Below are 16,080 nucleotides of genomic sequence, written 5' to 3'. Positions count from 1 at the left end.
CACCCTGAGAGTCGGGTCGGTTCCGGTTACTACAAAATCAACTCAAACACTGTTTGTTAGCCATTTAAAAAGAAATGATTTAAAAAACATTAAAAAAGACAATTACCAGAATTAAATTTTATTCTTGACAAGAAGTTTGAACTGACAGATTTATGAATCTGACCCACACAAACTGTTGCCCCGCAACATTGATTACAGTGCGAGTCGGGTCGGGTCAGGTAGGCTCAGGTTGCTAAAATGGGCGTGGAAAAATGCCCATGATCCCCTCCATAGCGTACTACACGTCAGTCCATTGCATTTAGCAGGAGTAGCCTATCTTGCTTCGCTATAAGATCTTTGACTGTGCCCTTCTACACCCACCCCACTCCAATCACCACTTCACACCCAATTACTCATTTGTAACCAGTCCCTGCAAAGATGTACTGTCCCTGCCTGCTTCAAAGTCCCCACTATTGTCCCTGTACCCAAAAAGGTAAGGATTACTGGCCTTAATGACTACAGGCTTGTCGCACTGACCTCTGTAATCATGAAGACCGTTGAAAGGCTTGTGCTGGCCAAACTGAAAAATATCACAATCCCTCTGCTGGACCATCTGCATTTTGCATATTGGGCCAATAGATCTGTGGATGATGCAGTCAATCTAGGCCTGCACTTCATCCTCCAGCACCTAGACCACCAGGGGACCTATGCAAGGATTTTGCTTTATTGATTTTAGCCAACCCTGCAGGGCTGGCGTGAGCCCAACAGGGTTGGCATAGGTTGGCAGGGTTGGCATAGGCCCAGTGGGGGTGGCGTGGGCCCAGCAGGGTTGGCATGGGCCCAGCAGGGGTGGCGTGGGCTCCCCAGGGGTGGCGTGGGCCCGGCGGGGGTGGCGTGGGCCCAGCGGGGTGGTGGCGTGGGCCCGGCGGGGGGTGGCGTGGGCCCAGCGGGGGAGGCGTGGGCCCGGCGGGGGGGGTGGCGTGGGCCCAGGGGGTTGGCGTGGGCCCGGGGGGTGGCATGGGCTCACCAGGGGAGGCGTGGGCCCGGCGGGGGTGGCGTGGGCCCAGCGGGGGCGGCATGAGCCCAGCGCGGGGGTGGTGTGGGCCCCAGCGGGGGTGGTGTGGGGCCCAGCGGGGGGGCGGCATGAGCCCAGCGGGGGGGTGGCGTGGGCCCAGCGGGGGCGGCGTGGGCCCAGCGGGGGGTGGCATGGGCTCACCAAGTGTGGTTGGGGCCCAGCGGGGGTGGTGTGGGCCCAGCGGGGGGTGGTGCGGGCCCAGCGGGGGTGGTGTGGGACCAGCGGGGGCGGTGTGGACCCAGCGGGGGTGGTGTGGGCCCAGCGGGGGTGGTGTGGGCCCAGCGGGGGTGGCGTGAGCTCACCGGGGGAGGCGTGGGCCCAGCAGGGTTAGCGTGGGCCCAGCGGGGGTGGCATGGGCTCACCAAGTGTGGCGTGGGCCCAGCGGGGGTGGTGTGGGCCCAGCGGGGGTGGTGTGGGCCCAGGGGGGTGGTGTGGGCCCAGCGGGGGTGGCATGACCCCTGTAGCATTTAAGAAACAGTTAGACAGGTACATGGATAGGACAGGTTCGGAAGGATATGGATCAAACGTGGGCAGGTGGGACTAGTGCAGATGGGGCATGCCGGGCCGAAGGGCCTGTTTCCACACTGTATCACTCTATGACTATCTATCTTTCCCTCCCAAACCCATTCTCCTGCTTTCTCCCCATTACCTCTGACACCCGTATCAATCAATGACTATCAATCTCCTGAAAAATGTCCATTGACTTGACCTCCACAGCTGTCTGTGGCAATGAATTCCACAGTTCACCACCCTCTGACTTATGAAATTCCTGCTCATCTCCTTCCTAAAGGAATGTATTTTAATTCTGAGGCTGTGGCCACTGGTTCTAGACTCTCCCACTAGTGGAAACATCCTCTCCAAATCCACTCCATCCAGGTTTTTACCAGGATGGGACAGACGACAACAGCTTCACACCCTGTCCCAAAGCTTGTGTCCTGTTCTGCATCACCCAAGGCAGCAGAGATGTTATAGGAGAGGGCAAGCACCGTAACAAAGTAGCTCACGATGGTTTGGGTAACATTCAGGAATGTCTATGCATGTCACATCATGAATATTACTGAAGAAGAGTCTTGACCTGAAATATAATCTATACCTTTTCTCCAGAGATGCTGCCTGACCCACTGAGTTACTCCAGCACTCTGTGATATGTCACCTATCCATGTTCTCCACAGATGCTGCCCGACTCACTGAGTTACTCCAGCACTCTGTGACATGTCACTTATCCATGTTCTCCTTTGTGACTATTTTCCCGACACCCATCTGCCCAAGCCCACTCTCCCACCTCCTTTCCTATGTTCCTTTCCACCCATAAACCTCTCTCTGCCTTTACATTTCACTCCCTCTTTCAAATCTGCTCTACTTATCTACATGCATTTTTCTTCTTCACTTTTTAGTCATAGAATGATGCAATGTGGAAACAGGCCCTTCAGCCCAACTTGCCCGCACCGACCGACATGTCCCATCTACACTAGTCCCACTCACACGCGTTTGGCCCATATCCATCTAAATCGTGTCCAAATGTTTCTTAAACATTAGGATAGTCCCAGCCTTAACTACCTCCTCTGGCAGCTCGTTACATACACCCAGCACCCTTTGTGTGAAAAAGCTACTTCTCAGATTCCTGTTAATTTCTGAAATATTGGTCATAAATTTGGTGCAAAAATGCTCCAAAATAAGGCTCAGATGCATCAGAGAGCATCTAAAACCCCAGAGCTTCCAGGGCCCTTAAGCGGACCCTGGCATCGAGGGACTTCACGCTTCGTGCTCGTGATGTGTGCAGCGCGCACACTATTTCACTTAAAGTTTTTTGTAATCCTGTCATGCCACCCCCCTTTTTGAAAAGCTTCGTACGGGCTTGGTAACTATAGCCTTTTTATATCCTCAAGGTTACTTGTGGAGTTGAAATAAATCATTAATCAATGTCGCTGTAATCTTCCATTTTGGTCTTTCCCCAGAGTTAACTTTAACCTTATGTTTCTTGCTGTTTTGAAAATCTCTCTCCCATATTTCTAACAATACATGCCACAAATGTCAATGTCCCTGTAGGGAGAATTGATTCTCCTCATTAAATGGGTTCTACTCATTAAAGGGGTCGTTTGTTAACCTTTGGGAAACTTTCCTGCTAAACACAATGACAAAGAGCAGCTGTAATCTCAAGATTGCAACAGACAAATAAGTGCAGGTACACTGTAGGAGGGAATTCTGTGCTATACCCTTAATCTGACCTTACTCAGATAGGCAGACACAAAATAAAAGATCCCCACCCCCCCACCTCCCCTTAATAGATAAGGAAGCATGCTTCTTTGTAGCAGAATGTTTGTATTAGCTATTTTAACTGCATTCTATGTTAGCCATTTTCCCCATCATGCTTCCCCAGTAATGTGAGCTGTAGGGGTTAGCCAAATTATAACCTACTCATCTTCCTTGTTGTCTAGCGTCTCACGCAGCGCAACAGCGACGGGCGGGAGAACGAGCTCTCCCGCAACAGAGTTTAAAACGGGACCTCCAGGTAAGTAAAACTTATTCTGAGGTCATATTTGAAAAACCCTTGTTGTGATTTATCTTTATAGAAAACATGAACAAGGGAAGACAAACGAAGAAGGTCGTACCCCGTCCGACTGCGATGGCCCAGGAGGGTTCCAGCAGTGGGGGGCGACCAGCGGGACCTGGCCCGCCAAGTGAGTGCAAGCACACCCGCTACAGTGCAATATCCAGCACTGACCATCGCATCTCCCTCAGCAGAGGGGAGCATTGGCGACCAGGGCTGGGCTGGTCAAGAAGAGAGGTTGTTGGCTGAAGACAACAGCAGTATGCTGGGGGTGCAGGAACGGGAAGAGCTGCTGGGAGTGGTAAACCGCTACGCTGTAACACCGCGAGTGGGACAGCCGTTGCAGCCTAAACTGGCGGCTAGCATTGACTACCTGTCCTTCAACCCACTCCAAGAAGGTAGTCAATGAGGCGTTGGAATTATACACGCCACCGGAGAATTGTATTTCGCTCAATGTACCGGCTGTCAATAGCCAAATCTGGGGATACATTGGGCTGGGTATCCGAACCCAAGAACTAAAACTCCAAAACATTCTGAAGCTCCTGACGTCAGCCATAACATCATATGCTTGTTCCGTGGATGGTGTCGAAATGACCAACAACCAACAAGACACCCTGGCTCTGCTGTGTAATACACAGTACGAAATCAACAACCTACGGAAAGAAGCCATAAGACCTGCCCTCAATCCCAAATTTGCAGGGTTGTGCAAAACGCCGACCTCGCAACCACAAATCCTGCTATTTGGTAAAGATCTACTAAAGCAGGTAAAAGATGCCTTTCATTAATTTGGCCACCAGCAGATGAGATCCTATGGACTGCTGTCCTGGTGCCTGCCATAGATAGGCTGACAATTGATTGTACTGTAACTCAGACCTTCATCGTAGTGAAGGCTGGACAGGAACTCCAGTACGTTCGTTATGGTGGCTGTTCTATATGTTGTCCCCATTCTTGAACAGTACGCTTCCCATTTCATGATGCTGGAGAGATATTGTTTCTTGGTGGATAGTCGGTGAGATGCTGTCATCATGTCCACGGTCCTGTTTGACAGTCCCAGGATCCAACCTGTGCCCTCTGCCCAACTCCAGCGACCCTCAAACACATCATGGACGGCTGCAAGACCAGCCTCACGCAAGGGAGATATACGTGGCGGCATAATCAGGTACTAAAAAGCCTGGCATCAGCCCTTGAGAACAGGCGGAGTGCGACCAACTCCTTGCCTCCGAGAGCAAGCAACCCCCCCCCCCCAAGGGCAACAACCTTTGTCCGAGAAGGCCAGAAAACATCTAAACATCCTTCCACCAGATCAGAAGACGGAAACCTATGCAGGACCCGTGACTGGAGGATGCTGGCGGACATCGGCCGACAACTAATTTTTCCACCTGAAATTGCTTCCACCAACCTCAGGCCAGACTTGGTGTTCTGGTCCCCTTCACAGAAGACTGCTTACATCATAGAGCTCACAGTTCCATGGGAGAACTCTTTTGAGGAGGCCTATGAGCGTAAGAAGCTGCGCTACGCAGAGCTTGCAGCAGAGGCAACGCAGCATGGCTGGAACACCAAAGTCTATCCAGTTGAAGTGGGATGCAGAGGATTTGTTGCGTCATCTACAATCAGACTGCTGAAGGAGCTTGGAATCCACGGTCAGGCTCTGCGGATCATTCTCGGAGGCGGCTAAAAGAAGCTAAAAGAAGCAGCCGGTGGATTTGGCTCCAGCGGAAAGACCCATGCTGGGCCACAAGTAAGTCAGGGTGAATCTTTGGGACGGTTTGACACGGGACACGCGCTGAGGGCTGATCATCCTGCAGCGGGCTGCCCTTGTGGAGGGTGTATAGTGTTAAAAGGCCGAAACACCCAGTGATGCAAGGGTACACTACTGATGATGTGTCCTGTGCCCAACTATCCTGAAGGTTACACAGGCCAAGATATATGTATCACCCCCCCGCCCCCCACCGATGTTGAGCGTCTACCACTCTCAACAATCAACGAATGTCGTGAAATGCTCCCCACCTATTGGCACAAGGGACTTCTTAACATCTTGTCCTGTGTACTTGATTCTGATAATCTGGACTCGTCCAGTGACTGCTGTGAAAGGACAGCTGACAACATGGGAAAGTCCACGTGACAGCTTGGAGAGACAGCTGACAGGAGGGAACAGACCCCACTAGGGCCGTCATGGGCTAGCTACCCATGATAGCAGTCCCCAACGCTGTTTCAGTTAGTTGGAGACACCCGCTAAATGCTACAAAAAGTAAAATAAAGAAAATACCCCTAGAGCCTGCGAGAGCGGGGGCGCAAGATGGCTCACCGATTGATAACACGGTTACAGACCCAGGAACGGAAACGACTACGGACAAGGAGAGCATGGCACATGAGACATTCACAACAGCTGCGGGACACAAACTTCAGGTGTGCATTTGTGGTTGGGAGAAAATAACATCAGTGAAGGGCTTGAAGATCCACCAAGGGAAGAAAAAGTGCTTGAGAGAGCAGAGACATGGGCCTCGCATTGACCAGTACTTCTTACGAAGCAACCAGTCAAATCAGTCGAGTGAAGCACAGCGACGGGACTCAAACCAAAGTTCGCAGAGCATCAGCACCCATGTCACTGAAGAGGGTGATACAAGCACAGAAATGCCGGTGGAGGAGCCCACGCAACAACGACAAAGACCTCCATTGGAGGGTAAGATCAAAGGCCAAAAACCTGGAGTGAAATGGCCCAAAGCTGTTGAAAAGAAAGAGTGGGAGATGGTCAACAGTGACCTTATACATATCTTGGAGCAACAAGCGGGCACAGCAGTGGAAAAGCTTGAAAGGATGGGCAACACAATCTACAGCTACGGAGAAGAACGGTTTGGGGTGAGTAAAGGGAGAGGTGGAAAGAAATTACCAACACCAATCAAGTCCAGGAGGCAGCAGGAGATCGAGAGGCTAATCAGAGAGAGGAGACAGTTGAAAAAGCAATGGAAAAAAGCAACTGACGCAGAGAGAGAAGGTATCATGCTACTCCAAGAGGACATCAAGAGCCGATTGGCAACCTTGCGAAAAGCAGAGAACTTGAGGAAACTTCGCAAGAAGAAGAAACACAAGAACACGGTTCTACAAAGACCCTTTCAAGTTCATCAAAGACCTCTTCGCAAAGGAAAAAAGTGGAACTTTGAAAACAATAAAACGGGAATTGGAGGAACACCTGGAAAAGGCCCACCAAGACACGAAAAGGCATGAGCAGTTAGTCATCCCACAAGACATCCCGCCTATTCAACCACCTGAATTCAACCTGGACACCAGCCCTCTGAGATGGAAAGAGGTAGAGAACACTGTCCGGCGAGCAAGAGCAGCATCAGCTCCGGGGCCAAACGGAGTACCATACAAGCTCTACAAGAACGCACCGGATGTGTTACGCTTTCTATGGAAGCTCATGAGGGTGGTGTGGAAGAAGCAAACAATACCTAAGGCGTGGCGAAGGGCCGGCGGCGTGCTAATACCTAAAGAAAAGGATGCGTCAGACATCAGCCAATTCAGGATCAATATGTCTCCTCAACGTCGAGGGAAAAATCTTTTTCAGCATTGTATCACAAAGGCTGTCCTCCTATCTGGTAACAAACAAGTACATTGATACATCTGTACAGAAAGCAGGAATTCCAGGATTTTCGGACTGCTTGGAGCATACAAGCATGATCTGGCACCAGATCCAAGCAGCTAAGAAGGACAAGAGAGACCTACATGTGATCTTCCTCGATCTGGCCAATGCATTTGGTTCAGTTCCCCATGAACTCCTTTGGGAATCTTTTGCCTTTTTCCATGTACCAGAGCTCATCACCACACTGGTCAAGAGCTGTTTCCAAGACCTGCAGCTGTGCTTCACAACAACTGACTTCAGTACAACATGGCAGCGCTTGGAAGTAGGCATCATGGCAGGCTGCACAGTCTCACCCTTCGCCTTTACAATGGCCATGGAAGTCATCATCAGGGCCTCAAAATGGGTGGTGGGCGGTGAACGAACAAGGGCTGGGCTCCGTCTGCCACCCATCAGGGCATACATAGACGACATGACAACACTAACCACTACTGCAGCATGCACCAAGCGGCTACTTGGAAAGCTGCAGGAGAACATCAAGTGGGCCCGAATGAAAATTAAACCAAGTAAATCTCGAAGCATCTCCATAGTCAAGGGGGTGCTTAGAGACACAAGGTTCTGCATCGGTGACGACCCAATACCAACAGTGTCTGAGCAGCCAGTTAAAAGCCTGGGTGGATGGTACAACGCAAGTCTCAAGGACAAAGAGCAGGTGCAACAACTAAGGCAAGAAATTGTCAACGGCCTGGAGAACATCAATCAAACCCTACTGCCTGGGAAACTGAAGCTCTGGTGCCTACAGTTTGGACTCCTTCCTCGGACAATGTGGCCACTGACCGTTTATGAAGCCCCAATAACAACTGTGGAGAAGATGGAGCGAACCATAACTTCATACGCGAAGAAATGGCTCGGGGTCCCACGATGTCTAACTAACATCGGCCTATATGGCAAAGGGGTCCTGGAACTACCTCTCACTAGTCTAACAGAGGAATACAAGTGTTCTAAAGTAAGACTCCAGATGACACTGAGGGACTCTAGAAACAAGACCATCAGTGCTGTTGCGCCACCCCTAGTAACTGGCCGGAAGTGGACACCATCTAATGCAGTACAGCAAGCTTCATCAGCCCTGAGGCACAACGACATCGTGAGGCAAGTCCAGCAGGGAAGAGGAGGCTTTGGTCTTACGACAAGTAAACCAACTTGGCGAAAGGCCACAACATCAGAATGTCGTGAAATGCTCCCCACCTATTGCCACAAGGGACTTCTTAACATCTTGTCCTGTGTACTTGATTCTGACTATTTACTTCAAGTGTGGTGACCCAGGCGGATGGGGTGCTGAAGAAGGCCTATGGTGTGCTTGTCATGATAGGTCAATGCACAGAGAATACCATTTGGTACGTTATGATGGAGTTTTAAAAAACAATGGGCTATTGTCTGCGGATCCCGTTGACACACTATATAGGATGTGCTTATGCTGGGGAGAATGCAGAGGAACGTTTCAGGAAGTTGCCGGGATTGGAGGTCTTTAGTTTTGGGTAGATTGGTTAGACAGGTTGTATTTTGGTGTGAAGAAGGCTGAGTGGTAATAGGGCAGAGGTTTACAAAATAAGAGGCATAGATAGGATAGTCAAAATCTGTTTTCCCATCGTTTAAAGTGAGAGGAAGGCATTTTGAAGGAGATTTGAGGGATTGAAAAAAAAAAAAAAAATGTGGTTAATATCGGGAACCCATTGCCAGGGGAGGTGATGCAATCAGCTGTGATCACCATTTTTAAGATGCATTTAGTGTGTACTTGAATAGGCAAGACATAGAAGGATAAGGATCTAATGCAGACAAATAGGATTGGTATTGATGGGCAAAAAAGGTTGTCATGTACATGGTGGGCTAAAGGGTACGATTTTGTGTTGTAGGTGCACCTTTTATCCGAAAGCCTTGGGACCAGACACTTTTCGTAATTCGGAATTTTTCGGCTTTCGGAATGGAAGATTTTTAGCGTAGATTTTAACGGCTGGCTCAGTGGTAGAGTGCTCGGCTCATATCCGCAAGGTCGCGAGTTTGCGCCTCGATCCCGGCAGTTACTCGATCGCGCGTTTGAGTCTTCACTGTAGTTTTTTCTTGCAGAATAGGAGAGAATAGGGAGGGTTAGGCTGGGATCATTCTCTGCGAGATGATCTTAGTGCGGGAGACAAGTGTAGGAGAGGTGTACTGACTGTGTGGGCAGAACTTTGGAAGTGATTGCCCACCATTCTCAAAAGCCGCTGTGTCTCCCTGTCCCTCCAACTCCAGAGGAATCCGCTCCCCGATGGGCCGCTACGGCGACAAGTGGCAGTTCGCCCACAGCCCGAGCTGCGCCACCCCAAGAACAAGACGTACCTTGCACACCATCAGCTTCTGCGTGTTCATCTGGAGTTGGAGCGGGGCTGGGCTGGAGTTGCTGATCTGGGATCTCCGTGTTTGCAGTGGGCCTGGGGGTCTGTGTCCCGATGAGGGGGCACAGTTCGGGCTGTGGGCGAACTGCCACTTGTCGCCGTAGCGGCCCATCGGGGAGCGGCTTCTGGTGGTCCTGACGTCTCTCAGCTCTTGTCCAGGGGGGTGGCCGGAGACGTCAGGACCAACAGGAACCCGCTCCCCGATGCGCCACTACGGCGACAAGTGGCAGTTCGCCCACACATCCCCCCTCATCCGCAACCCGGGTTCCTCTGGAGTTGGAACGGGGCTGGGCTAGAGTTTCTGCTGGCTGTGAGTCTCTGGGATCTCCGTGCTTGCAGTCGGTGTCCCGTTGGTCCTGATGTCTCCGGCCACCCCCCTGGACAGGAGCTGAGAGTGGGAACTGTACCGCCCTTGCCCCCTCCCTCTGCAACTGCAAACAACCCCACTCTCCTGCAAGGGCGGTACAGTTCCCAGTCTCAGCTCCTGTACAGGGGGGTGGCCGGAGACGTCACAGCCCGAGCTGCGCCCCCTCATCCGCAACCCCAAGAACAAGACGTACCTTGCACACCATCAGCTTCTGTCCCTACGGGGAGCGTGTTCCTCTGGAGTTGGAACGGGGCTGGGCTGCTGCTGGCTGTGGGTCTCTGGGATCTCCGTGCTTGCAGTGGGCCTGGGGGTCGGTGTCCCGTTGGTCCTGACGTCTCCGGTGACTGGCACTGACCTGCTGGCATCGCCGACGTGAAGACAGTGCAAAGCCCCCGCGCCGATGTAATGGGCGGGGAACTGGAGAGGGGAGGGAAGGGGTCATACACATGGCCGGGAAGCAGAGGGGTGTAGGTGGAGTGAAACTGAAGGGAGCGACAATCTGCTGCTGCCTGCCCTCTGAGTTAAAAAGTTCCCACGCAAGACTCACGATACACTGTGTATCGAGTCTACCGTGGGAACTTTTTAACTCAGCGGGCAGGCAGCAGCATATTGTCAATTATTAACCCTCCCGCGCAATATACCCTCACCTTCTCTTTTATGAATGGGGATTTAGTTCCCCTTTCTTCGAGGACCGACCGGAGGTTCCGCTGTCACCTCTGCGGGCCGTACTCGGTGAACGTCTTCAAGGACCTTTCTTCAAGGACCGAAAATGTGTCCGCTATTAGCAGCTTTTCGGTATTTGGAATTTCGGATAAAAGGTTGTGCACCTGTACAACTAAATTTAAATATACTTTCATCCACTGCTAAATCAGGGCCACTGGAAAAAGAATAGAGCAAGTACATTTAATTTAATCAACTTTCTTTTGATAAACACTAACTCCACACCAAGTAGTTTATATAGTGCATATACTGTGGCATCAATCTTAAGTAATATTTAATTATACAAGATGAGACATTAAAAATATTTGCATGATATACATTTCAATGGCAACAAATTGTTAAACTAAGGTACTTCTGTTTTTTCCAGCATAACTATTCATCAGTTTGTCTTTTTGTGCTTCATGCCCACATGAAGATCGGTTTCAAGCAAATGTCCATGATACTGACTATAAACATATTTACAAATATACATCTGTATTACAAATAGGGAACTAGTCCATAGTTGGACTCTCATCATCTGTAAGCTGCATCTCACTTCTTTAGAATCTGTGTTTTTGCGGCGTTAATTTTCTCCACAATTCGCTGATCAGTAGCTGGTGTACACTTGGAAAGAATTGTGTTCAACTCGCTTTCATTTTTGCGTTCTGTTGCAACTTCCACAGCTTGCTCTAGATCTCTGAGACAGAATAAAAATAAAGCAGATTAGAGCTACATCTGAAGCACAATTAACAGTGCTTCCCAAAGACCATCTTACATTCTTGCCCCTGACCCTCAGTCTAAAGAAGGGTCTCGACCCAAAACGTCACCTAATCCTTTTCTCTCAAGATGCTGTCTGACCCGCTCAGTTACTCCAGCAATTTGAGGCTAACTTCCATTATTTAAATATAAGTACAGGTGCACAACCTTTTATCCGAAGTTCCAAATAACGAAAACCTCCGAATAGCGACATTTTTTCAGTCCTTGAAGAAAGGTCCTTGAAAACGTTCACCGAGGGCGGCCCGCAGAGGTGACAGCGGAACCTCCGGTCGGTCCTCGAAGAAAGGGGAACTAAATCCCCATTCATAAAAGAGAAGGTGAGGGTATATTGCGCGGGAGGGTTAATAATTGACAATCTGCTGCTGCCTGCCCGCTGAGTTAAAAGGTTCCCACGGTAGACTCACGATACACAGTGTATCGTGAGTCTTGCATGAGAACTTTTTAACTCAGCGGGCAGGCAGCAGCAAATTGTCGCTCCCTTCAGTTTCACCCCACCTACACCCCTCTGCTTCCCGGCCATGTGTGTGACCCCTTCCCTCCCCTCTCCAGCTCCCCGCCCATTTCACCGGCGCGGGGGTTTTGCACTGTCTTCACGTCGGAGCTAGTGCCAGTCACCGGAGACGTCAGGACCAACGGGACACCGGCCCCCAGGCCCACTGCAAGCATGGAGAACCCAGAGACCCACAGCCAGCAGCAGCCCAGCCCCGTTCCAATTCCAGAGGAACACGCTCCCCGTAGGGACCGAAGCTGATGGTGTGCAAGGTGCGTCTTGGTCTTGAGGTTGCGGATGAGGGGGCGCAGCTCGGGCTGTGACGTCTCCGGCCACCCCCCTGTACAGGAGCTGAGACTGGGAACTGTGGGGTTGTTTGCAGTTGCAGAGGGAGGGGGCAAGGGCGGTACAGTTCCCAGTCTCAGCTCCATTCCAGGGGGGTGACCGGAGACGTCAGGACCAACGGGACACCGACTGCAAGCACGGAGATCCCAGAGACTCACAGCCAGCAGCAACTCTAGCCCAGCCCCGCTCCAACTCCAGAGGAACCCGGGTTGCGGATGAGGGGGCGCAGCTCGGGCTGTGGGCGAAGTGCCACTTGTCGCTGTAGCGGCGCATCGGGGAGCGGGTTCTTGTTGGTCCTGACGTCTCCGGCCATCCCCCTGGACAGGAGCTGAGAGACGTCAGGACCACCAGAAGCCGCTCCCCGATGCGCCGCTACAGCGACAAGTGGCAGTTCGCCCACAGCCCGAGCTGCGCCCCCTCATCGGGACACCGACCCCCAGGCCCACTGCAAGCACGGAGATCCCAGAGACTCACAGCCAGCAACAACTCTAGCCCAGCCCCGCTCCAACTCCAGAGGAACCCGGGTTGCGGATGAGGCGGCGCAGCTCGGGCTGTGGGCGAACTGCCACTTGTCGCCGTAGCGGCCCATCGGGCAGCGGATTCCTCTGGAGTTGGAGGGACAGGGAGACACAGCGGCTTTTGAGAATGGTGGGCAATCACTTCCAAAGTTCTGCCCACACAGTCAGTACACCTCTCCTACACTTGTCTCCCGCACTAAGATTATCTCGCAGAGAATGATCCCAGCCTAACCCTCCCTATTCTCTCCTATTCTGCAAGAAAAAACTACATTGAAGACTCAAACTCGCGATCGAGTAACTGCCGGGATCGAGGCGCAAACTCGCGACCTTGCGGATATGAGCCGAGCACTCTACCACTGAGCCAGCCGTTAAAATCTACGCTAAAAATCTTCCATTCCGAAAGCCGAAAAATTCTGAATTACGAAAAGTGTCTGGTCCCAAGGCTTTCGGATAAAGGTTGTGCACCTGTACAAGTACAAGAAAATAAAGATAAAAAACAATGCTGGGAATGTCAAACATAACTTATTTTGGTATTTTCAATACCTTCCAAAGATTTCTACATGCATATTTGTAATAGATGTTTCCAATAAATTATGTCACTTTGTTCCTGACTGAAGTAAACCAGCAAAATACAGAGTAAGATTTCAAATCCCACAATTCAATTCAATTCAACTTTAATGTCATCGCACAAAATACAAATATCCAATAAATCTGATTATTTAAGGACTGGCATTGCAAATAACAATGAGAAATGTTGGAAAGGCCCAAAGATTTGACAGTGGTTCACTGCATTGCCATAATACATTGTTATACTTTCATGTTATCAGGGAAAAATAGATGAATAACACATCTCAAAGATATCAGTCTTTTCCAAAATAATAAGAAAGACAATTGCACTTAGGCTCTTGAACCACATATTATTTTTGGTAGATACACACAAAATGCTGTAGTAACTCAGCGGGACAGGCAGCATCTCTGGAGAGAAGGAATGGGTGACGTTTCGGTTCGAGACCCTTCTTCAGACCCATAAAGCCACCCATTCCTCTCTCCAGAGATGCTGCCTGTCCCGCTGAGTTACTCCAGCTTCTTGTGTGTATCTTCAGTTTAAACCAGCATCCTACATATTATTTCTGGTAGACGTTTGATCCACTTGCAACTCATCCCATGGTAAAATGTCTTTTCATCCCCGTTTCTTGCAATGAAATAATCGTTTCCATACAACTCCTTCACCCAAACTGTTTATCTCTGCACCAATTTACTTGGGTAATAATCTAAGATTATAAACCCCTGGATACTGTTCTATGGTTTACTTCCAAGGCAGTCAAAATTGCATTGATGCCATTTTTAAAAACGTTCAGTCCCAGTATGAATCACAATGACTCGAACTTCCAATTCCAATGAGGTTGGGCGACAATGAAATTCAGTCGTTGATTTTGGTTTTAAGGAAGGTTTGGAAGATACCAGAAATCTAGCAGGGAGGAGGGGATTAGGTTTAAAAAAATGCAGATTTTGGAATCTGAAACATAAACTAAAGATGCTGGAAACACTCAGTAGGTCACACCCACTGAAAGAGAAACATAGCTTTGGATTGCGAAATATTGACTAGATTTCTACTTACCCAACAATTATATGTCCTTTCACTTTCTGCTCTGGGTTGACTTTTGCTACATACTTCTTAGCTTCATACTTGTTGTGATGTTTCACACATATTTCTACAAATGGCTAATAAATGGAAAGGAAAAAGCTTTATAACAGTTAAAAGTATGGCCTTTTATCAATGAAACACACAAATACTACTATTTAAGATAACATACCATATACCCTATTGGGGACTTTTTGCTTTTGGAAAATTTTTCGAGTTCCTCCCAGTCTCCTTTCTCTGCCAGTGCAGCAATCTTTAGCCACCAGAACCTGAGTGTAAGAAACACAAGCTGTTAACCTGCAGGGTGATGAGGTTGAGTCTGAGAAAACAAAACAGTTAAGTGTACTGTTTGTGTAGGAAGGAACTGCAGATGCTGGTTTACACCGAAGAGTAACTCAGCAGGAACATCTCCGGAGAGAAGGAATGTGTGATGTTTCGGAACAAGTCCCTTCTTCAGACTGAGAGTCAGGGGAGAGGGAGACACAGAGATAAGGAAGGGTAAGGTGTGAAAAAGGGACATCAAAGAGGATGTAGATCAAGGAGATGTCGAATAGATCATTGTTAGCTATGGGAAGGTGATAACAAAGCAAACAGAAATATCATTTTTACAGATGTCCAAAAGTAAATTTTGTCTTTGAAAAATGCACTCAAAGCACTTGATATAGTAACCATACCTCCACGCCATTATAATGATGACATCAATAGCACATAGTACTGCTAAAGAACACTTACTGAAAGTGCAGAGAGAATGGAAACAATCTCTGCCATTCCTAGGGATCAACCCATGTAATTATGTAGAAACAAGGAACTCCAGAGGCTGGTTTACAAAAAAGACAAAATGCTAGAGTAACTCAGTGGGTCAGGTAGCATCTCTGGGGAACCCCTTACTGCCTTCCACAGGGACCATTCCCTCCACAGTTCTTCAGTTCACTCATCCCTTCTCAACCAAGCCACCCCCTCCCCAGGTTCTTTCCCCTTTCACTGCAAGGGTGGTAATTACCTTCCCTCACCTCCATCCAGTGACCCCTGCAGTCCTCCCAGGAGAGACAGCAATTCACATGCACCTCTGCTAAAAGATGTTATTGATGTGGTCTCCTGTATGTCAGCATGACCAAGCATTGACTTGCCGACCATTTCGCTGAACACGCACTTAGCCCGCCAAGGCCTTCTGGATCTCCCAGTTGACAACCATTTCAACTCCTCTTCCCAGTTCCAAAACTGACTTTTCTGTCCCAGGCCTTCTCCTTTGCTGAAGCCCCACAGTGACTCACACCTATTCCTTCCCTACCCCTTCAAAGCAATATTCCAGCATCTGCAGTTCCTCGTATCTCCAGTCATCTATCTTTAAGTCAACTTATCCTAATTTTAGCACCATGTAAACTGATACAAATATCTGAAAGAACAATTTCAATAGTCTTGATGTTACCTTTTGTCAGGAATTTTAAAGTCTTTGTAAAGCTGTTCAGCTTGCTTGTGCTTGCTTTCCAGTAACAGTGTGGAGACAGTGTCATGTAATGATAAATCCAGGTATGTCTTACCAACCTCCTTCTGCAAGCGATACTGATATCGCAACAATTTAATTTGGTCTTCTGTGATCTTAAATTTGATGAAGTGAGAAAAAAGTTTCAATACACTTT

General features: G+C 49.4%; 1 protein-coding gene across 1 annotated transcript in view; it reads right to left on the bottom strand.

The window, feature by feature from the left end:
• Positions 1–10,863: 10,863 nt before the first annotated feature.
• vps16 (VPS16 core subunit of CORVET and HOPS complexes) overlaps positions 10,864–16,080 on the bottom strand; it is a 61,092-nt gene continuing 55,875 nt past the window's right edge. Inside the window, exons 21-24 of the mRNA XM_055637643.1 lie at positions 15,870–16,039; positions 14,616–14,712; positions 14,420–14,523; positions 10,864–11,368 (exon numbers count right to left, since the gene is read on the bottom strand). Coding sequence (XP_055493618.1) covers positions 11,224–11,368; positions 14,420–14,523; positions 14,616–14,712; positions 15,870–16,039 — 516 coding nt within the window. The 3' untranslated portion in view covers positions 10,864–11,223. The remainder of the gene's footprint in view (positions 11,369–14,419; positions 14,524–14,615; positions 14,713–15,869; positions 16,040–16,080) is intronic.

Source organism: Leucoraja erinacea, chromosome 7, assembly GCF_028641065.1.
Source record: "Leucoraja erinacea ecotype New England chromosome 7, Leri_hhj_1, whole genome shotgun sequence".
NCBI lineage: Eukaryota > Metazoa > Chordata > Chondrichthyes > Rajiformes > Rajidae > Leucoraja > Leucoraja erinaceus.
The sequence above is the reverse complement of the archived record's forward strand: the minus strand, read 5'-3'. Positions and strand labels throughout refer to the sequence as shown.